The 22827-nt window shown below is 48.0% G+C and overlaps 1 protein-coding gene across 1 annotated transcript; it reads right to left on the bottom strand.

Annotated features, from left to right (window-relative positions):
• Window positions 1–1538: 1538 nt before the first annotated feature.
• Cbx1 (chromobox 1) lies at window positions 1539–20885 on the bottom strand. The gene is made up of 5 exons (XM_004633664.2): window positions 20667–20885; window positions 7475–7651; window positions 7081–7258; window positions 6537–6631; window positions 1539–2921 (listed from the first exon to the last, which is right to left on the bottom strand). The coding sequence occupies exons 2-5, from the start codon at window positions 7612–7614 to the stop codon at window positions 2777–2779; spliced, it is 558 nt and encodes a 185-aa protein (XP_004633721.1). The 5' UTR covers window positions 7615–7651; window positions 20667–20885; the 3' UTR covers window positions 1539–2776.
• Between the last annotated feature and the right edge of the window lie 1942 nt (window positions 20886–22827).

The raw sequence follows: 22827 nt of genomic DNA, 5'->3' as shown, positions 1-22827 counted from the left end.
TTTTTATTTATTACATTTATTTATTGTGTGTGTGTGTGGCCAGCTCAGCCCACCAGGGGGCGGGGCTGGCTGGCATGTGGTGCTGGGGATCGAACCGTGGTCCCTGTGCTTCGCCAAGCTTGATTCAAGTAGGTGCTTTAGACCACTGAGCCATCTCTCCAGCCCTGCTTTTGTCTTTTGAGACAGGGTCCCACTAGGTAGTTCAGCCTGAACTCTGTGTAGCCAGGCTGGACTCAAACTGGGTGCTCCTGCCTCAGCCTTGCAAATGCCAGCCTGACAGGTGTGTCACTATGCCAGGCTACCAGTTGTTTTAAACACAAGGCGCAGAACACATCTGACTGTGGCTCCTGGGGAGGCCGAGGCAGGATTCTGAGTTTGATACACTTGACTTGATCTTCATCGATGGGGACAAGGTGATAGCAAAGGGCAAGTATCTCAAAGTGGCCCGCGGACCTGAGTGCCGGAGCAGTCATGGCAAGCCTGAAATCACGTCTCCACACCCCAGTGACGCCTGGTGCAGCACACATGTCATTCTAGCTCCCCGGGAGGCAGTTTGAGCCCCGTCAGAAGAAGCACCGAATTACAGACTCTTTCTTTTGCAAAATGACAGAAGCCTCCTCCCATCTTGGCTCTAAAATTACAGGTAGCTAATGAGTTAGCACTCGGATCGCTGCAAGCTCAAGGCTAGCCTGTACTACATAGCAAGACCCTGTCTCAAAAAAATAAAATGAGGGCCTGATAGCTCAGTAGAATAAGCACTTTCCTGGCAAGCGCAGGGTCCCGAGTTCAATCCCCGGTACTGCAAAAAAACAAAAAAAAGTTGACCATATTGTAATTACCACTGTGTGATTTCCTGAAAACTGGAGATCTAGCCAGTGTCACACAAGCTGTTCTGCACAAGTCATAGCGTATCTGAAAGTACGTACGCACACAGCCGTCTCATAGAACCCAACTGCTAAATACTGTACGTCAGTGTTCGAAGCCTCCAGCAACGCTGAGGCAATGTCTACAATCCCTGCAGCACTTATAAGTGCTCAGTATACCTGCGCTGAACTGGCACCAAGAGCCTCCACTGCCCCAGCGCCTGGGCGGGGGTCAGAGTGGGAGGCCAGCTCCGCAACCCAGATTCCGGCTCCGAGGGCCAGGGCGAGCTCTGACCTCTGGGAAGCCACCATTACTGGACAGAATAAATGAGTCTGCCAAGCACCAGGTTTTGGGTCAGGGAGATCGCTCAGTAGAATAAGCGCTTGCCTGGCAAGTGCAGCGTCCCTGGTTCAATCCCCAGTACTGCAAAAAAAGAAACAAAAACCACCAGGCTTTCAAGCATAGCATTCAACAAATAAAACCAACTGTGAAAGCTATTTCCAGGGGCCGGGGAGATGGCTCAGAGGAATAAGCACTTCTCTGGCAAGTGCAAGGGCCTGAGTTCAATCCGCGCTTCCGCAAAAAAAAAAAAAAAAGCTATTTCCAACAGCTTCAATCTGCCAAGGCCATAATAATAATTTCTGGTAAGACTTAAGACACAAATCAAGGATTATAAATCTATACTTTTATTACAACAAAAACTGACAGTGTAGTATGAAGTTTACATTTAAAGAAAAATTTCACAGAAATCTAACACATGCCTAAAAAGACTTTACAATGTAGCTCAAGACAGTGTCAAGAACTGCTGGATCTTATGACTGAAGGCAGAGCATTTTGGGCAGCAGTGTTAGCTCTTTTTCACAATTTGCTTTGTGTTTTAAAGTGAACCGCTGCCCCAGTGTGAACGTTCCATCTCCTGAGACCAGGGCTTCTGAAAGCGCTCAGCCCGACTGACTCAATGAAACTTGTGCTGTCAGTGACTGAACTCTGTCACTAAAGGTTTCAGATCCAAGCTCAAAACCCAAGGCCCCGATTTTCCACCCTAAGAGTCTGGACCACGCTGGTCCCAACTCTGCTGCCCTCCCTCAGTCCCCCAGCACTTCTGCCGCGGTGTGGACGGCCAAGCAGGTCCTACCCTAACTTCCTAACTCCTGTCTGATTGAGAATTAGCACCGCTGAGACAGAGGGTCTGCCTGTGGACACCACCGGGGACGGTCCCGCCCCAGTCTGCCTCCATCTCCATAATGGCTGCTTTGGTAATTTGGGAGCTGCTCGGTCCTTGGGGACAATGTTCAGGTCCCACAGGGACTCCTGGCTCGGGGTTTCGGGCATTCACAGCTTGTTAACCAGTCTCTCACAGTCCTTGTTTAGGGTGCCAATGACATTTTTTGAGAAGGTAAAATATTCTGAACATAGAACCAAAACATGAGTTGTTCTGGCCACTGTATCCTAGTCAGGGCCCAAATTTCCGCCAGAACAACCCTACCCATCTCCCTCCCCCCACCCTCCCCTCAAATAATACACCAGGAATAGCCGAAAACTACACACATGCTACGCTGTAAAAATGTGGCGTTAACACTATCGGGAAGAAGGCTGTGGGTTGCGGAGATGCTCTTTGAAGAAGACAGTATCTTTCTGCTCCCCACACGCCTGCTCCTGCAAGTTCTGTCCTTCACAGAAGGCCCTTCGCAGGCCAGCAAAGTGTGGAGCGGCCACGGTGGCTGCTCCCTGCCCGGGGCAGGTGTGCACAGCTGGAGCAGCTGGCCAGCACCCGGGCCGCGGCAGGGATGGAAATGATACTGGCTCTTCAAAGGACATCTTCCCAAGCCACCTGTGCGGTATGAGGACAAGCAGAATGCCTTTCCACCCCCTGGAGACCCAGCTAGAGGCGATGGGCTGGTCCTTGGGAGACTCAGTTCTTGTCGTCTTTTTTGTCGTCATCCTCCGAAGGGTAGGAGTGCCACGTCAGCCGCTCCTCGTAGAAAGAGATGACAACCTGTGGGCACTTGACGTTGGCCTCCTTGGCAGGGACCAGGTCGGCCTCGTCAGAGTTCTTCCTGCAGACACAAGACAGACACTCTGAGCCATGCTGCCGGTGTGTGGCATGAACCGCCCGGGGCTGGGCCTCAGAGCCGGGATCCAGGGCCAGGCTCGCGAGGCTGGGCACGCAGCCCCCGCAGCCCTGCAGGCACGTGATGCCCGGGAGGCCTGCTCCGCTGCAGATCTCCTCGCAGACGGCCTGGCTTTAGCTCAGGCAGGCCTTGGACTCGGGCTTCCTGTCTCTGAAGGCCTTTGTCAGAAGCTGGGCTGCTGACTCAATTCTACCAGAACTCCTCAAAAAGTTAGCAAAACCTGCTCATGACCCTGGAGGTGAATCTCCTGCCTCGGCACACTACAGGCACATGACACTATGGCCAGCTTTCCCAAACTTTTCAAATGTTCTCAAAATCAGAATATCACACACATGCTATAGAAAAGGGAGTTAGAAGTCAATTCTTACCTCCAAGTCACCAAGTGTCCCAAGTGAAGGGAGCAGTGCAGGACAGGTGCAGATGTATCACAGGGTCCCTGACAAGTGACGCCTGCACACCCAGACCCTAAGGGGGCTCAAAGCCGACCCGGGGCACTTCGTGCTCAGTGGAAGCAAAGGCCAGGCACGACAAGGATGCCAGCAACACGGGGACCTGGAGCCAATGCCCCGAGGTTCCTGGGACCCCTCAGACAAGGGAGTCACTCCTCGGGGCGGGGTGCAGTGTCAGGCTGTGCTGTCAGCCACTCCTGGGCAGTGCTGTCATAGTGCATCCCACACATACACTGAAAGCCTTGTAGGGTTACCTCACTGCACGTTAAGTATCTACTTTCAGAAATGGACAAGTGCCTACTCTGCAGAAAGCATCTCTTGTGGGTGCTACTGCTAACTGAACCCAGGACCACAGGAAGGCTAAGCATGTGCTCTGCCCCGGGCGACCCCCCGCAAACTGAGGAGCAAATCGGGGGCTTTCATACCGAGCTACATATCCAGTGCTTCAGTTTTATCTTGAAGCTCTAGCTATATTACCATGTTACCAAGCTGGGTTCAAATTTGAAATCATCCTGCCTCAGCCTCCCAGAATGCTGAGATTAAAGGCATGTGCCACTGTGCCTGGCACTTTTACTTTTAAAAGTAAACTTTTCATTTATAACTACCATATGTTTTGGTGTTCTGAGATAGGGTGTGACCGTGTAGTCCAGACTGCTCTTGAACTCACTATGTGGCCCACACTGGTCTCGAATTCATGGTGATCCTCCTGCCTGAGCCTCGTGTGTCCTGGATTACAGGCGTACACGCTACCACGCCCAGCTGTTAACATTTAGTCTTACTATGTAGATAGCAAATTAAGCCACAGACAGATGACACACTGTAACTCAGACTGAGCACAAGCAGAAGTACATGTTAACTGCTCTTAATCATGAACTCCTCCGTCTTTCCCATATGCAGCTCTTGGAAGTGAGCTTTTCTCAACTACAGGCCAACAATGAGCAGCTGCAAGAGGGCCAGATGCAGGGCTGACCATGGTGTGTACCTCTAACCCAGCACTTGAGGCTGAAGCAGGAAGAATGCCAAGCTGAGCCCAGCCTGAACAATTTATGAAACCCTGTGTCAAAAGATGTGGATGCAGGGGCCGGGGAGATGGCTCAGTGGAATAAGCACTTCCCTGGCAAGCACAAGGGCCTGAGTTCAATCCCCGGTTCCGCAAAAAAAAAAAAAAAAAAAAAAAGATGTGGATGCATAGGGAGGGCTGGAGGCATTTTTCAGTGATGGGCTCAATCCTTGCCTGGTACTGTAGAGAAACAGAAAAAAGGGTGGGCATGGTGACACATGCATATAGTCCCAGCATTCAGGAGGCTGAGACAAGAGGACCAATTTGAATTTGTGCACAGCCTGAACTCCATAGTGAGGTCAAGGACAGCTTGCACTGCAGAGACTTTGAGAGAGGAAGGGGGAGAGAAGAAGGGGGAGAGAAAATGGGAACAGAGCTAGTGACACAGGCCTTTAGTGGTGCTCAAGTTGGGTCTCCAGCCGTCTTTTTTCTACTCTGGGATAGAACCCGGGGCCTTCCGTAAGCGAGGCAAGCGCTTCCGTGCGGAGCTACATGGGCTCCCTGAGCTGGGCTTCAACTTGCAACCCTCTGGGCCAGAGGTCACAAGCAGGTGCCATGTTCCAGGGAAAAGACTACACAGAGAGGAGTTTCAGAAGGGCCTAGACCCGCAAAAGGACAGAGCCGCAAGAGCGCTGTTCCTGCGCCAGAGCCTAGAATCCTTCCTGCCTACGTTTATTTAGTTTTGTGTTTTCCTCTTTGGTGCTAGGGAATGAACAGGACCTGACTGAGCTACACCCGCGACCTTTAGCGTCTATGTTGAAGGCAATGAAACTTGTTCTGGAGGAAAAAAAGCAGGCACATTTCCAACTAGGAAGATAAAGGGAAGCAAGGGTTCTTTCTGGGCATGGGGTAGGTCATGCTGCCTTCTGCTTAGATGAAGCACAGGTGTGCTGTTCTGGTCACCAACAAAGCACATATGTGATGGTGGTCTCATAAAATTGTAATGGAGCTTAAAATTCCTATCACCCAGGGCTTGGGGGATGGCTCAGTAGAACAAGTGCTTGCCTGGCAAGTGCAAGGGCCAAGGATCAATCCCCACTTCAGCCAAAAAAAAAAAAAAAAAAAAAATCAAATCCTATCCCCCAGTGACACTGGCACAACACTGCTTGGGGATCTGCAGTGACGTCGGCGAGCACTGCGCCACCAGCACACACAGGCCCAGCGCAAGTTTGCTCAGCGTGCCGTCCCTGGCGGGACACGGATCTGCTGCACATTCTGCCCACTGAGACAGAGACCACTGTGAAAGCACACACCATGACTGCAGCGACCATGTGGAGACGGCCCTGTACCATCTGGCTTGTGTGAGTACATTCTACAATAGCTGCACAAGGATGACACTGCCTGATTATGCCCTTTTCTTTGGAGGCATCTTGTCACTTGTGGCTCAGGACGGCCTCAAACTCAGGGCAACCCTCTTGCTTCAGCCTCCAAGTGCAGGGAGTACAGGCGCATGCCCACACTGGCTCATCGCTGTCCTCAGACACTGCCCCGTCATGATGTGGCGCACGCCCGTGCAACTACCACGAGCATTTACGGCGCATCAGGCAAGGAGCAGACTTGGAGGCCCCGCAGTACAGGGCCCTGCTGACCCCTGCTGGCTCATCTTGGAATCGCACTGTCTACAGGAATACAAATGCTTTGCTCATTTGCTGGTTAAGTTTTATCCCGGCCAGCACACTATCAGGAGGCGGCAGAAGAGGTGGTCTAGTCACATTTCATAATGTTTTCCTTCACTTAAACTGAAATATGAAATATGACTACATCCCAAAGCCTCTCCACTGTTTTGTTTTTTTTTTCCTTCTACCTCAAAACAAAAATAATAAAGAAAAACCCCCCAAAACAGAAGGGCAAAGCTCTCCCAAGCCTGCGGGTCCCTACCTGTTACTCACGAGTCCAGGCTGGCAGCCAGGCCAAGGGTCACTAGCAAAGGACTATGCCATCCTAGAGCTTTCACACTGGCACAAGGCAGTCTGAAGGTCCAGCTTTCTCCTCTGCCTGGAACAGAGGAGTAGAAGGAAGACACCAACTCACCATTTCATGAGGAACATGAGCTCTCCACTCGAGTCCGTGGCACCAATAATTCGCTCTGGCTCCAAACCCCGGGCAAAGCCTCGTGGCTTCTCCGACTGTGAAAACCAGAGAGGAAATGATTTATCTCGATGGGACCGTGACCTAGAACAAAGCTCTGCGGGCATCTGAGTCCTCTAAGCTAAAGTTTCCTGCCAATACACTTCACTAACATCTGGGTGCCCGAGAACGGGCCTCTAGAAGGGTTTTGGTCTCTGTGTGAAACAGACAGCACTCTGATTAAAACAACTGTTCCCCACTCTCTCCAGCCTCAAAGACAAGTTATCCAAAGGTACTGAGTAGGAAGCAGCCAGCTCGGCTCTAATGACCAAAGCACCGACTGCCGCTGCCCCCTCCTGCTTCTGCTCCTCTGAGGAGCCATTTGCCTGCCCTTCCTCCTGTCCCCTACACAGGTCACATGTGCTAAGAACACAGCACCTGATTATCGGGCTGTGGCTCGAAGGCAGCAGACATTTCAGGCTGGTGAGCACTCCCACCACCGCCTCACCTCTTCTTTCTTCTTCTTTGGTTTGCTCTCCTCTCCCTTATCTTCAGAATCCGAGTCAGCCTTGCGCTTGCCTCCCTCTGATTTGTCTGTCTCATGTGCTGTTTTCTGAGACTGCAGGAACTCGGCAATGAGGTCAGGGCAGTCCAGGTTCTCTTCGGGCTCCCACGTGTTGTCCTCACTGAAAGTGGAGGGCACAGCAGGTCACACGTCTCGTATGGGACAGGTGAAGTATGCATGCTGTGTGCACGAGGTTAGTGCATGGAGCTTAGAGATGTGGCCTGTGCAGAAAAACAACTACTCTTTGAGGCGTGGACACCATGATGCATACGCACATGCAGCACGCTGCCCCTCAGTCACCCCACCCTCCGCGGGGTGCAGCACAGGCGGCACTTACTCGGAGAAGCCCTTCCACTTGAGCAGGTACTCCACTTTGCCCTTCACCACCCGGCGGTCCAGCACCTTCTCCACCACATACTCCTCCTCCTCCTCCTCCAGTACCTCCTCTACTTTCTTCTTGTTTTGTTTCTTTCCCATGGTGCCCGCCAGCTTTCTGGTGTGAAGGGTGACGCTGCTGTGGTGAGACAGGAGGAAAAAGGCATCAGGACACACTGGCTGGATGACTGTCCGGATGCTGACACAACTGGGCTGCCATAGGTGCTTTTCATACTGTATGCTGCTTACAGGAAGCGTCGTGGCAGCTGACTGCTGAAACGGCTGGACACCTCTACTCCTGTGCAGCACTGAAAACATCTGCACCCAGTTCTTCCGACACAGAGGAGCTCCTGAGAACCCCATAAAATACCACATTAAATCGAAGCAGGGCACAACAGCATGCACCATTCTAGTACTCAGGAGGCTTGGACCCAGGCCCTTCACACTGAACTACGCGCCCAGCCTTTTTATTTTGAGTTAATGAGACCCTTCGATTTAAGATAGGGTCTCATTAACTCAAAATCTGTCACCCAGGCTGGCCTGGAACCTGCTATCTTAGCCCCCCACAGTGCTGGGATGACAAGTGTACACCACCAGACATGGTTTAGTTTGTCGTCTTGTATATACCACTGAGATATGATGAACTGTCAGGACACTAGTGAAAGGATCCTTTTCTTCAGTCTTTCCTGAACGCTAGTAAAAACTTACAACTCACAATTTAAAAATTGTACTTATTTAATCATTCACTTTTGTGTGTGTGTGAAACCGGGATTGAACTCAGGCCCTTGCGCCTGCCTCTACTGAGCCATCTCCCCAGCCCCTATTTCATCATTTACTTCTAAGGCTAAGGATTACTCACAAACATGCCAGAATGACTATGAAGAGTCTTTAAGCTAGAGCACAACAATAATTTGGAAAAAACATTGCTACCACAAATAGGATCTCTGTGTATTTATTTTTGTGGTAGGAGGGATTCAACTGAAGGGCATTATATCTCCAGGCCTTATTTTGACACAGGGTCTCATGTTGCCTAGAATGGCTTTGAACCTGTAATCCTCCTGCCCTGGCCTCCTGAGTAGCTCAGATTACAGGCATGAGGGCTTTGAGTTAGGTGTGGCAGACACCTGTGATCCCACCACTGGGAGGCTGAGGCAGGAAGATCAATAGTTCCAGGGCAGCCTGGACTTACCACAAGACCCAGTCTCAAACCAAAACCAAACTACATCAATGGGTTGGGCAACATCTACATGTTTTTCCAATGTTAAATTTTTAGTCCTGCTGGGCATGTAGTGCATGACTAATGCCAGCACCTGGGAGGGTGAGGCCCGAGAATCACAAGTATATGCTTGCCTGGGCAACTTGGAGAGACTCCATCTCAAAATAAAATATGAACTAGGGGTGTAGAACAGTGCCATGGCCCTGGGTTCAAGCCCACAAAATACTCTGAATCCTCATAGAACCTATTATCCTCAGTCTTTCATCCAACTCTTGACTTGTGGCAGGCTCAAAGCCTTCCAGTCACCACTTTGTGTCAGTAGATGGCGCTCTAGGATACAAATAAAACAAAAGCTGACAAAACTGGCCAAATGGCAGGTGGTAGATATTCTAAGACAAAGAATTACTGCTTGGTAGGAGTCGAGACAATACCAATTTGGGGCTAAACTGGTAATTCCTAGCATCCCTGGGAGAGTCTCAGTAAGTACAACTCTCCCTGGTCCAAGAAGAAAGGAAAGGGATGGGGAAAAGGTTGATAAGGAAAGGAGGGGAATGGTGGTGCACACCAGTAATCCCATCAGTTGGGAGGCTGAGGCAGGAGGATTGTTGAGTTAAAGACCAGCCTGGGCTACAAAGTAAGCTCAAGGCTAGCCTAGGAACTGGAGAGCAACACCCTGTCCTTTTTTTTCAATCTTTTATTATTAAATATTTAAATATTTACTTATTTTAGGGCCAGGGAGATGGCTCGGTAGAATAAGCACTTGTTCCCAGTTCCACAAAAAACAAAAACAAAACAAAACAAAACCCCACCAGTTAAAAAAATGGTGGCCAGCATGGCATGGGGCTGGTTTGCCAGGCAGGTGCTTAGACTGCCAAGAAATCTCCCCAGACTAAGACCATGTCTTTATAAAAAAAGTTGATAGGGGAATGGGATGGAGAAGGGGGAGAAAGAAATTTTCCTGAAATCTTTAAAAAAACAAGCCAGCCGTGGCTGTGCACATCTACAATCTCATAACTCTGGGAGGTTGGAAAGGATCGCAAGTGTGAGTCCAGCCTGAGCAATTCAGCAAGACTCTGCCACAAAGTAGGATTTAGGGATGCAGCAGAGGGAAGGCCCTGGGTTCAACTCCACTACAGCAGTGTTTCTCTGTTCCAGGTCCCCCCCCCCCCGCCCCCGCAATGCACCTATTCACGCTGACAGTACTGAGAATTACTGTATTAGTGACAACTGGTTCCTGGGGAGGCTGTGGTAACCTACAACTATGGCTCTGTAGCACACACCTTTTTTTTGTTGGTGTTGTTTTTTAAGACAGAGTGGAGATGGCTCAGTGGTCTAAAGCACCTACTTAGAACAAGCTAAGCCAAGCAAAGCACAGGGACTGCGGTTGGATCCTCCCGCACCACATGCCAGACAGCCCCGCCCCCTGGTGGGCTGAGCTGGCCACCCACCCACACACACACAATAAATAAATAAAATCATTCAAGGTTCCTAGAAAAATACTATTTTGCACTAAGAACTGAACTTTTTTTTTTTACACAATCTTTTAAAACTTAATTGAAATTAAAAGCTGTAGAACTATGGGAATCAAATTCTGGACCTCATGTTAGCCAGGCAGGTGCTATGCCACTGAGCTAAATCTCTGGCCCTGTACCAGTGTATTTCTTTTGACCTTTCAAACTACCACCCCTCAAGATAAGCTGTTCATGTTTCTGCCTTACAAACAGAACAAGTTCTGATCATTAATCATTTAAAATCACACAAATGACAGCCTAGTAGTTCAGTGAGAAAACCAGTAAGAAAAGGCAAGCAGTCCTGCCCAAACACAGAAAGCCACACGGTGAGGTCCCTCTGGCCCACAGCAAGAAAAGCTCACAGGTGTCTAGATGCAGACCTGCAATGTGTCACAGTAAATACGGAAGAGACTAGTACTGGTTCTCTTTCAGAAAGCACTTTGGGAAAAAGAAAACACTTTGGAAGGTATGAATACGTTAAAAACCCAATGATTTTTTTCATTAGTTTGTACTCCTTGTTAATTTTATGACAGCAGACAGTAACAAAGCATTTTTTATTTTTTTTTACATTTATTTATTGTGTGTGTGTGTGTCCAGCTCAGCCCACCAGGGGGCGGGGCTGGCTGGCATGTGGTGCCGGAGGATCGAACCGCGGTCCCTGTGCTTTAGTCAAGCTTGTTCCAAGTAGGCGCTTTAGACCACCGAGCCATCTCTCCAGCCCACAAAGCATTTTTTAAAAAACACCCTAGCCTTGGGTTTTGAATCTTTAATTACAAGTATTAAATGATGCAGAATATTGAAGGAAGGAAGCTAAGCATGGCGGCAAAAGCAGGTAGTGCTAGCTGCTCAGGAGGCTGAGACCAGAGGTAGATGCCAAGGTCAAGGCTACGGAGGCTACAAAGCACACGGAGCTTGCCGTCCTCCTAAGAAAAGAGAAGGGACTGTGGTGTAGTTCAGCATTGAGTGCGTGCTTGAGGCACTGAAGCAAGAATCATTAAGTCACAGCTCTTTTAAGAAAAGGCACTGCTGTGGTTTTCTTCACCAAACTTTCACCCTGCCTGAGGGAGCCAGAAAACCACAAAGAAACTAGGCTTCAGTTTTGCATTAGAGATAGGGTGGCTTTGAACTCTCCAGCCTCAGAGCCAGATTCACAGGCTTGGTACCCTGCTCCAGGCGAGGTTGCCTCGAGGGCAGAAAGCTGTCAGACCACTTTTTTTCATTCCAGAAGAGTTTCTACTTGTACTGTGAAGGGCAGAGAAGGAACAGTGAAGACCCTGTGGGTGCAGTGCCCAGATGCTACCGCAAAAACCTCAGGAACATTCATGAGACCAATCCTCGCCAGTCTGGAAAATCAAGCTCTGCATGCCAAGCCACACAAACAGACCTCCAAAACCGGGCTCTCGGCTGAAGACTGTGCTTTGTTGTTCTTAGGGCAGGCGAGTGCGGCTAGGAGTCTCAGCATGTGGGAAAGAGGCAGCAAGGTATCTTGGGGCCAGGAGTTCAAGAGCAGATGCAAGCTCAGTAGAATAAGTGCTTGCCTGGCAAGCTCAAGGTCCTGAGTTCAATCCCTAGTACTTAAAAAAAAAAAAAAAAAAAAAAAAAAAAAAAAAAAGCAGATGCACACTATGAAGCCAGTACTCTGGGAGACTGAGGCAGAAGGGTGGCAAGCTGGAAGTCAGCCTGGGCAATTTAGCAAGATACTAAGAGCCTGTCTCAGTTTAAAAGGGTAGAGATGTGCAGCTCAGTGTAAAGGCCCTGGGGCTCAGGACTTAATATGGCAAAAGCAAGAAAGTTATCAAACTATGTTTCTTTCATGAACACCAAAATTTTTTTTTCTTTTGTAATTTTGAGATACAGTTTTGCTATGCAGTTCAGGCTGGCCTTGAGCTCATTTTGTAGATGAGGCTGGTCTGGTACTCCCAACAATGCTCCTGGCTCAGCCTCCAAAGTGCTGGGATTATAGGTGTGCACCACCACACCTGGTCAAAAAGTTTACTTTTATAACTTTTATTATACAATAGCTATGAGATAAGAAAATGTCTCAATTTCAAAGAAAACCCTGCTATGATTCAGTCTTTAAAAATTCATTCAAAAATAAATAAATAGGGGCCTGGGAGATGGCTCAGTGGAATAAGTGCTTCCCTGGCAAGCACAAGGGCCTGAGTTCAATCCCTGGTTCCGCAATAAATAAGTAAATAAAAATTCATTCAATAGTTTGGATTACTGAAAGACAAGGTGGGGCTGGTGAGATGGCTCAGTGGTCTAAAGCACCTAATTAGAACAAGCTTAGCAAAGCACAGGGACCGCGGTTCAATCCCCCAGCACCACATGCCAGCCCGCCCCGCCCCCTGGTGGGCTGAGCTGGCCCCCCCCACAAAAATAAATAAAAAATAAAAAAATTATTAAAAAAAAGACAAGGTATGTGTGTGCTTTAATTTTGAGGTAGGGTCTCACCATGTAGCCCTAACCCTAACCCCCAGGCTGGCCCTGAATTCATGTCGATTCTCCTGCTTGGGCCTCCCCATGGCTGGGATTACAGGAATGCCCTACCAAGCTCAGCAAGGTCAATTTTCTAGTGACTCAAATATCTTATACTTAAAAAAAAAAAAAAAAAAAATCCTTTATTAAGAGTATCCGCTACAGGGGCTGGTGAGATGGCTCAGTGGTCTAAGGCACCTACTTCGAACAAGCTAAGCTAAGCAAAGCACAGGGACCGCAGTTCAATCCCCCAGCACCACATGCCAGCCAGTCCCGCCCCCTGGTGGGCTGAGCTGGCCACAAACAAAAATAAATAAATAAATAAATAAATAAATAAATAAATATATTAAAAGAGTATCCGCTACACAAATGGGGTTCATTCTGGCATAATTATATACACATATAACATGCTTTGATCATTTCTCCCCTCCCCCAAATAGATACTGAATAGAGAACACTTTTATCTGCATGAGAATCAGAATTAATGACATAGTTTAGAGGTTACAGTAGCTATAGCCTACTCCCAATCTAAGAAATCAAATCAAATGTATAATTTTTTAAGTTATGAGGCTGAGTAGATAGCTCAGTGGTTTAAGCGCCTGCCTGGCAAGCACAAGGACTCAGGTTCTATCCCTGAGTACCACATGCTGTGCTGCACTGGCCACGGAAACCAGGTGTGATGGTGTATGCCTATAATTGTAAAGCTGGGGAGGCTGAGACAGGAAGATCACTGAGTCTGAGCTGTGTAGTGAGATCCTGTACCAAACGAATAAATAAAAAAAGATTTTTAAAAATAAATTAAAATTTTTTTTCCTTAGCTTTTTTGTTCTTGGTACCAGGAATTGCACACAGAACCCTACACTCACCAGGCAGGCACTGTGCCACTGAGCTATAGTCACATTTAATTACAAAAAGACATAATGTAGGAAATCCAAGTCCCCTAGCTAACAACTCATGAAAACTCCATTTTGTTCAATTCCCACAGATACATGCATGTGCAAATAGACATCACATCTGTTCAACTTGCCTTTTAATGGGTTATGATGTTCCATAAAGATCAGGTTTTTTTTGGGGGGGGGCACTGAGGATTGAACCCAGAGATTGAATACTAAATACAGGAGAATCACCATGAGTTCAAGGCCAGTTCAGGCTATATAGTGAGTTCAAGGGCAGCCTGAACTATACAGGGGAGACCCTGTCTCAAGCAATCACACAACAAAAATTGAGGCAGTTTCTCACTAAGTGCCTGAATGAATTGTTCAGGATGGGCTTGAATCTAAAATCTTTTTGCCTCAGCCTCTCATACTACTGGGATCACAGGTCTGAGACACCACCATAGCTCAAAAATCATCTTTTAAAAAAATATATATTTTTTTTTATGTTGGTATTAGGGATCAAACTCAAGACCTTGAGCTCTACCAGGCAGGTGCTTAAGCTGCTGAGCTATCCTCTTGGCCCTACAAAGGCCCTATAAGTTTCCAGATAGGAAACCTGACTGGAAAATGTGAAGTTGGGCCAGACAAATAGTGAACACGAGCAAAGTTGTGTGTGTGTGTGTGTGTGTGTGTGTGTGTGTGTGTTAAATGTATTTGGCACAGGGTCTCACTACACAGCCTTGACTCAAAGTGATCCTCCTGCTTCAGCCTCTCCAGAGCTGGGACTACAGGTGTACGCCACCACACCTGGACACAGTGTACCCAGGGATTGAACCATGGTCCCTGTGCTTGTCTAAGCAGGCACTTAGTCCACTGAGTTATCTCGCCAGTTGCAAAGTATTATTAACAGTAAGGAACAGGCTCTACAGAGCAAGTTTGGGCTAAGTAAAAGCAGGAGATGAAGTACACCTTACAGCCTGAGGGTGGGCTATCATGAAGAGCCCACACAGCTTCAGAAATGTTTTGATAATCCATGTATTAATGCTCTGTCACAAATTTAGAGGCTGCAATTCCAGGCTCTGCTTCTACATACACACTTTTTAGACAATCACCAACTGAATGAACAACAGTCCTCCTAAGAACTTACAACTTTTTACTGCATGTGGGACAAAAGCCTGGGAGTCACTTTTGACTCTGTACCTTCACATCCAGTCATGTCTGAAAACTGCTTTTAGTCTGTGGCTCTTTGTGAAGCAAATGCTTTCCTGATAGGAAACTTGACTGAATGGAAGGTGGGAAGCTGTGCCATCCAAACAGTGAACACGAAGAGCCCTGGCCTTGAGTTCCAGAGGACTGAAAATCAGAACATTGGCCTATGAACGGATTTTTAATTGTACTTGACGTTTGTGCAGAAATGTGGCTAAGTCTTTCAAGCATGCGGATCTGATGAAACTACAGGTGTAAAAAAACAAAACAACAAAAAAACAAAAGTGCAGGGCTGGGGATATAATTCACTGGCATAAGCTCCTGCCTGGCAAGTACAAACCTGAGTTCAATCACCAGTATGGAGGTGGAGTGAGGTGGAAATACAGGTGTAGCTTCGGCTTGAGGGGCTCAGTAATCTGGCAAATCTTAAGAGGATAGAGCATTGCCTGAAGATTCTCTCAAGGACTTAAGGTAAAATCAAAATGATTAGAAGAGGGGAGTGTAGGTTATACTTGCCTACCATGTATCATGATGGCCATGGGGTGGGGTCAACACCCAGCATGGGGGGATAGGTGTGGATTAGAGCTAGACTAGAATTATGACTACACTGAGAACACATACCAAAACATTACACTGTACCCCGACAATTATGTGTCGGAGCAAAATGAGCACTGGAGGCCTGGCTTAGTGGTAGGACCTAGCCTGCCTAGCAAGCACCGAGGCCCTGTTCTCCACTCCAGCACTGGAAAGAAAACAAGGGGGAGGGGAGGGAAGGGAGTTTGGGGGTGGTGCATGCCATAATCCTGGCACTGGGAGGCTGAGACAGGAGGATTAAATTCAAGTCCAACCTGGGGAATATAGTGAGACCTGACTCAAAGTCAAATGATAAGGAGCCAGAGCTGCAGAGCAGCAGGTAGGGGGAAGACCTTAGGTTCAACCCAAGCGCTGGGGGAAGGGCAGTAAAATCCTATGTTTTAAAGAATGACTACGCTGAATTAAAAACAGAAACAAAAGCATTCACACTTAAGAAAACTCAAATTACTGCCACCAAACTCCCAAACTAGTTTGGTTAGGCCTTCAAGGTGCTGTATTAGTAAAAAGAAAGGCACAATTTCAGACAAGCTAGGTCGCCCCCTTCTGGCCATCAAATCACAAACACGCTGGGCCAGAAAGATTCAATAGAAGTCACACAATTCAAATAACGATAGGATCTACATTTCGTTCAGATTCACATAATTCTTCCAATTAACCTTGGAAAGGCTATTCAATTTTTGAAGAAACACTGCTACTGGGAAATCCTTATTGTTTGACTCTATGTACAGGGCACTGAAGACTTTTCCTTTCTTTTATGGCCATACTAGGGCTTGAATCCAGACTTACTGGAGTGAACCATAGTCCCAACCCTTATTTTCCACACTTCACCCCTTAAAAAAAAGAAAAAAAAAAGTTTTTGAGACAGGGCTGGGTGTGGTGCTATAAACCTATAATCCTAGCACTCAGGAGACTGAGGTAGGAGGATCAACAGTTCAAAGCCAGTCTGAAGTACAGTGACACCCTGTCTGAAAAAAACAATTCTGAGACAATGTATGGCTTACTTGTCCAACTGAGATCTTGTGATCTTCCTCACTTAGACTCCCAGAGTGCTTGGGTTAATGGCAAGTGTCACCCTTCTTTCATTTGAAAGGGAGAAAAATTGTAATTCAAATTGGTAGGCTCAGCCTGCACACTTCATTGTTCCTAAGGTGGTGTGGGGAAACCCCTGTAGTTCAGGATCTGACAGGGTAAAGGCATACACAATTCATGCTGTGGGAACCAACGGATTCCTGATTACCTATGTCAAGACAGATATCACTAAATTGCACAAAGTATACTTAAATTTGCAAACCTCCTGCCTGTCTTCTAAGTCCTAGATTAGAGGTAACTGTGCACCTCCACACATTCAGGGTGTGGCTCTAGTGGACGGCTTGCCTAGTATGCCTGAGGCCCTGAGGTACATTCCCAGCCCTTCTTTCTCACTAAAGCATTCATGCTTGGCTTACATTTGTAATCCTCTGTGTTAATATCCCACAATGCTGGGGTAACAGGTGTGTGCCACTAGTTTTTTTGTGTGGTACCAGGGATCAAACTCTGGACCTTGTGCTTGCCAAGCAGGCACTTACACTGCTGAGCTATATTCCCAGCCCTTTCCTGCCCAACTTTTAGAAAATGTTTTCTTTAAAGATCACTTTTGGGGGGGCTGGGGAGATGGCTCAGTAGAGTAAGTGCTTGCCTGGCAAGCGCAAGGGCCTGAGTTCAATCCCCAGTTCCGCAAAAAAAAAAAAAAAAAAAAATCACTTTTGGGGGAGTGCATATGATCACAATGTTACAAGTAAACCTGGTTAGTGCCTCACAACTGTAATCCCAGTACTAGGAAGGCTGAGGCAGTTAATAAAGATTTCAAGGCCAGTCTGGGCTATACAGTATATTTTGTCTCAAAAAACCAACAAGTTATACATGACAATGAAACTTAATTTTTTTTTTTTTTTTTTGGTGGGGCTGGCTCAGGCTGCCTTAAGGGTGGGTTTGGTAAGGCAGGTGGAGGTGGGGATTGAACCGTGGTATCCTGCGCCCGACTACATTTGCCTTAGTAGTTATTTAAACAACTGAGCTATCGGGCAGCCCCCCCTCCCATGAAACTTGCTAGGCAAGCTATACACCACTGAGCTACATTCTCTGGTTACTATTATTTATTTATTTTTTAAATTTTATTTATTTATTTATTTGTGTGTGTGTGTGGCCAGCTCAGCCCACCAGGGGGCGGGGCTGGCTGGCATGTGGTGCTGGGGGATTGAACCGCAGTCCCTGTGCTTTGCTAAGCTCGTTCTAAGTAGGTGCTTTAGACCACTGAGCCATCTCACCAGCCCCTACTATTACTTATTATTTTTATTTCTCAGTATTGAATTCAGGCCCTTGAGCATGTCAAGCAGGTGCTTATGCTGCTCCACTACATCTCCAGCCCCTACAGATACTTTAAAACAGAATATTCAAGCCATAGAGCTTGCTGGTGCCTAAGTAAAGAGGTCCACAGCAGTCTGTGCACCTTGCCAGTGTGCAATTCCAGAGCAAGTTCAGTGAGCAGAGGTGGGGCAAGCATGCCAAGGGAAATGCTTTTACTCTGCCCCACCAAATAAGGTCAACTACTCCATAAATGCACATGAAAACATTCTATTGACTAACAAATGAAGTTCCTAGGAGGGATCTCAAAGCCCCATTCATTCATTCTGGCTGAATGGCCTGCGTGCCATATAAGGAGTGGACAGGAAGGATAACTTATTTCATACACAAAATAGCTATTAGCCTTTTTACTCCAAAATCTTTTCATGTTACAGGTTTCTTGTACAGTGAAGAAGGCAAGGAGTGTGGTGCTGCGGGTTAGTAATCCAGCACTCTGGAGGCCAGGGCAGGAGGACTAGAGGTTTGAGCCTGGCCTCAAATAAGAGGTTTAGTGAGATGTTCTCATTGTCTCAAAATAAAATAGAAAACAAGGGCTCTGGGGATACTGTTCAGTAAGCAGTACAGCAAGCACCTGGTAAGCACGTGTAAGGCTCTGGTTCAAACTCTAGCACCACACACACACACACACAAAGGTGGTAGAGGGGCTGGGGAGAGAAAGCAGCAGCATATGCACCTGCATGGCAAATGCAAGGTCCTAAATTCAATCCCCCGTACTGGGAAAACAAACACTAAAAGGTGGCAGTGGTGGTGATATTACTAAAAAAATGAGGCCAGGGTACCTTACTTCATCTTTAATAAGCCAGAACCATTAGACTACACACTGATTACATTTTTAATGAAAAACAATTTAGGCTACAGCAGCTACTGAAGAAAAATGTTACCACAGGGAAAAACAGAAGTGTGAGGATCTTCTGCTACCTTAGAGGTCCACTGAGACGCAAGTGGCTCCACTGCAGATGCTTTTTCACTCACACCCCTTGGTGGTGGTGAAGCACGCCTGTAATCCCAAGGAGGATTGGCAGGATCCTCATGAATTAGAGGCTGGCCTGGACCACACAAGCAAGTTCAAGGCCAGGCTGACCTACACAGTGAGACCCTTCTTCAAAAACAAACAACAAAAATACCCAAACCCTTCCATATAAGGGAGGGCAAGCCGCATTCACACGCATTTGGTCTTTCAGATCCATTCCAAACTGCCCACAGGATTCTCCTTGGAGGTACTGGGAATTGAAACTGGGCCTTCATACTGAGCTATGTTCCCAGCTTTTTTTATTTATTTAGCAGCACTGGGGATTAATTCCCAGGCCTGCCCTCCCACACTCTTCCAAAGTGACCAGCTTAGGCTCAAACTTGGTATTGCTGCATCAACCTACAGAGTACTGGGATCACAGGGGTGCTGCCACTGCGCATGGCTGACATGATTTTTAACACAAATGAGAGTATTTTAACCCTGGCTGTAGGTTCTATTACAACCTGCTTTTTGCAATTCTACCTCAACTAAGTTAAACTCCTTCTCTTCTGAAGCTTTGAAAAGGGGTACCTCATTTTGTTTTCAACAGGGAAAGGTTAGCTAAAAACTGCCGAGTATGGCAGTGCATATCTGTAACCTCAGCACTAGGGAGGGTGAAGCAAAAGGATTATCCACGATTTTGAGGCCAGCTGGGGCTACACAGTGAGTTCAAAACCACCCTGAGCTACATAGTGAGACCCTGAATTATACAGCGAGACCCCGTTTCAAAAGCCAAACCAAACCAAAAAACCGTTAAGACCTCACCCAAGAAAGATGGCTCTTAAGCCTGAAATCTTGGCAGTCTGGGACATGGAGGTGAGAGGGTGGAAAGTTTAAGCCCAGCCTGGCAGTCTGACAATATTGTCTCAAAAAATGAATAAAGAACCGAGGATGTATGTAACTCACGCTAAGACTTGGGGTTTATTCTCCAGCTAAGAAAAAAAAAAAAAAAAAAAAGGAACTATCTTTGTCCTAAATAATTAATGCAAGAGTTTAACTTTTTGTTTTTAACTTCCCAAAGGAAGCACGGGGTGAAAGTAGAAAACAAAGCAAAACTTGCAAAGCAGAGCAGGCGGTCGCTGCTCTAGTGGCTGAAGCAGGGAGATCGCGAGAGCCCGGGTGTCCGGGGCCAGCCCGCACGACACAGCGAGATCTCTTTCAAAAAACTGTATTAAGTGTGGATTTCACTTTTTCTTCACACCTATTCTTAACAGGCACGACACAGCGAGATCTCTTTCAAAAAACTATTAAGTGTGGATTTCACTTTTTCTTCACACCTATTCTTAACAGGCGCCCAACTACTGGGATCCACCTCGCGGAAAAGGCGCCTTTCGCGCTCCCCAGAAAGGATCTCTGCCGTACTTATCCTAAGAGCTCGTCCCACTCCCCAGCCAAGCCGAGCAAATCTCCGACCCTCCCCAATTTACCCAGCAGATCCACCGGCCCGGAGGCGCACCGACGGGCCATTCCCCTCCTCTTCCTGTTTCCTGGAAGTTTCTACTTCCCAGCCGTGTAGCCCCAACTGCTCGGGCAGCGCGGGCCGGCTGCGACATCCTCAGGTTACATTTCGAAGCTCCAGGTCTGGCAGGAGTCAGCGGTCCCTGTCGCGGACATCGGAGCACCCAGCGGCCCGGCCCGGTCCCGGGGCCCGCCCACCCGGCCCGCGCAGCTTTGTTTCAGTTTAGCGGGTCCCGACAGGGACCCCCAAGCGCTTGCTCAGCCCTCCTTTTTGGAGTTGCCCGAACCGCCCTCTCCACTGACGCCGCGGCCAGCGCCGCGCGCGGAGCTCGCGCGGGAAACCGAGGCGCCCCGCGCCGGCCCCGGCGCGCTCCCGCCCCCTCCCCCGCCGCCAGCGGACTCTTCACCTCAGCGCAGCGCCCAAGAGTCCGAGAAGAACTGGTGCCGCGCTCCTAGCGCGTCGCGTCCGGCAGGCCGGCGGAGTGGCGCCCAGGAAAGCAACTAGGCGGATGAACGCAGTCGACCCCTGAACTGAAGCGGCGTACCGCAGGCCCGGACCACCGGCCCTCCCCTCAACCGAACAAAAGAGCCTCGCACTCCGCTCTGCCCGCCGCCCCCAACGCGCAGGCGCGACGACCCGCCGCAGGGCACCATGGGACCAGGAGTCTCTAAGACGACAAGTCCCAGAGTGCCGCGCGCGTGTCACGCCAGACGTACCGTCCATGAGGGGTGTAGGGAGTTTTTTAAATTTTAAACTGCGCAAGCGCAGTGACATGGCGCGCGACTGTAATTTCAGCTTTTGGGTCAGGTTGAGGGTCGTCAATTCGAACCCTGTGTAGAGAATTTAGGGATTTAGGGACACCCTATCTTTAAAAAAATTAAAAAAGAAAGAAAAGCTTGTGGGGGTCAGGGAGATAGCTCAGCGGCATAAGCACCTGCATGGCAAGCGCAGGATTCAGAATTTGATCCCGGGTACCACAAAAATAACTAAATAAAGCCTGTGGATGTAGCTTAGTGCGAAGGAACTGGATCCGATCGTTGCCGCCTTAAAAAAAGAAAAATGACGCGATTTTTAAAGTGAGTCCACTCGTACTTCTGGATAATTCTGTAGTTTTTTTGTTTGTTTGTTTTTGGCAGAACCGGGGATTGAACTCAGGCCCTTGCGCTTGCCAGGCAAGCACTTATTCTACCGAGCAATCTCCCCAGCCCCTGTAGTTATGTTCTTGACATTTTAAATCTTACCAGGTTTCCTCAACGGATCGTTATGAAATCTCCACCTCGTTGAATCTCAAGTAATCTCGGTAATCCTCAATCCCTGCTTCTTTTAAAATGGAAATTAAAACAAAACAAGGCTTCCACTTCTCAATGTCGCTATTACCTCACCTTCGAGGCAGCCCCTCCCACCCACTTTATGGTGGGTGGGTGGATGTCAAAGGAGCTTTCTGGATTTCCCTTTTGTCATCACCTGTGCCAGAGGATGGTAGCCCCTTAGTCTCCATGAGCACCTGTCCTGAAGCCACCCCAAGGAAAGAGAATCAGACCTAGGCGTGATGGCACGGGCCTGTGATCACAGCATTCTGGGAGGCTGAGCTGGAGGGTCACATGTGGAGCCAGCCTGGGCATTTTAGCGACTTATGAAGTCCTTGGGTCAAACCAAAGCAATGAAAAGGCATTGGCAAGGTAGCTCTCAGAGAAGACCTGAATCCCCAGGACTGCAAAGGACCTGAGGGGGCGGCGGAGCGGGACATAGAACTAGGTAGAAACGCTGCTCTCATTCTTTGAGACAAGTGTTGGATCTTCCAACTAGATTGCTGTTCCCAGACCTTGCACATGGAAATTCGCTCTCCCCTGAGAGCTTTTGCTCACTTTGTTGTAATTAGTTAATAGCTCTTTCCTTCTGGGAATCAATTCTGCTGAGTGTAAAAACTCTGCCTTATTCGCCTCATCCCCAGTGTCCAACCCACTGCCTGCATGCTGTATTCAGTCTGGACTCATAATTAGTAGCGGAAAAGAGCACGGTTCGAGCCCCAGTGCTGGGAGAATTCATCTCTTTTCTTCCCTGAACTCTTCAATATCCCTGCTTTCCCTGTCCATTCAGAACTTGAGTAGAGTGTCAGCTGAAAGAGGACTCTTTCTTCCTTTCTTTTTTTGTTCGGACACAGGCTGTCACTATGGAGCCCAGGACTTACAGCAAGCCTCCTGCTTCAGCCTCTCAAGTGCTGGGATTACAGGCAAGCACCGTCTCTCCCAGATCATCTTTTATTTTGATACAGGGTCTTGCTAACGCTCTGAATTGCCCAGGATGGATTCAGATTTGTCCTCTTTTCCTCTAAGCCTTCTTCCCAGAGAGCTGACACTATAAGCGTGCACTGCCGTACCCACGTTGAGGTGTCCTGTTTTGAATAACTTTTATGAGAAAGGTATAACTACTGATATTGGCTATTCCATACGTGTGTGTGTGTGTGTGTGTGTGTGTGTGTGTGGTGATAGGGAATGTCACATATACTGAGCCAGCCCTATAGCATTGTGTTGTACCCCTAATTCCTGCTAAATATTTTGTTCTTTTTT

The sequence above is a fragment of the Octodon degus genome, unplaced genomic scaffold (genome assembly GCF_000260255.1).
Source record: "Octodon degus isolate 3935 unplaced genomic scaffold, OctDeg1.0 scaffold00056, whole genome shotgun sequence".
In the NCBI taxonomy this organism is placed as follows: Eukaryota; Metazoa; Chordata; class Mammalia; order Rodentia; family Octodontidae; genus Octodon; species Octodon degus.
This window is presented reverse-complemented; position numbering and strand designations above follow the sequence as displayed.

Bases quoted from the DNA above. Each gene is read 5' to 3' on its own strand.
- Cbx1 (XM_004633664.2), bottom strand. From the start codon at position 7,614: ATGGGAAAGAAACAAAACAAGAAGAAAGTAGAGGAGGTACTGGAGGAG. The intron at 7,259-7,474 runs GTAAGTGCCGCC...CTCCACTTTCAG, and splicing joins AAGTGGAAGGGCTTCTCCGA to TGAGGACAACACGTGGGAGC. The intron at 6,632-7,080 runs GTGAGGCGGTGG...TGGTTTTCACAG, and splicing joins CAAAGAAGAAGAAAGAAGAG to TCGGAGAAGCCACGAGGCTT.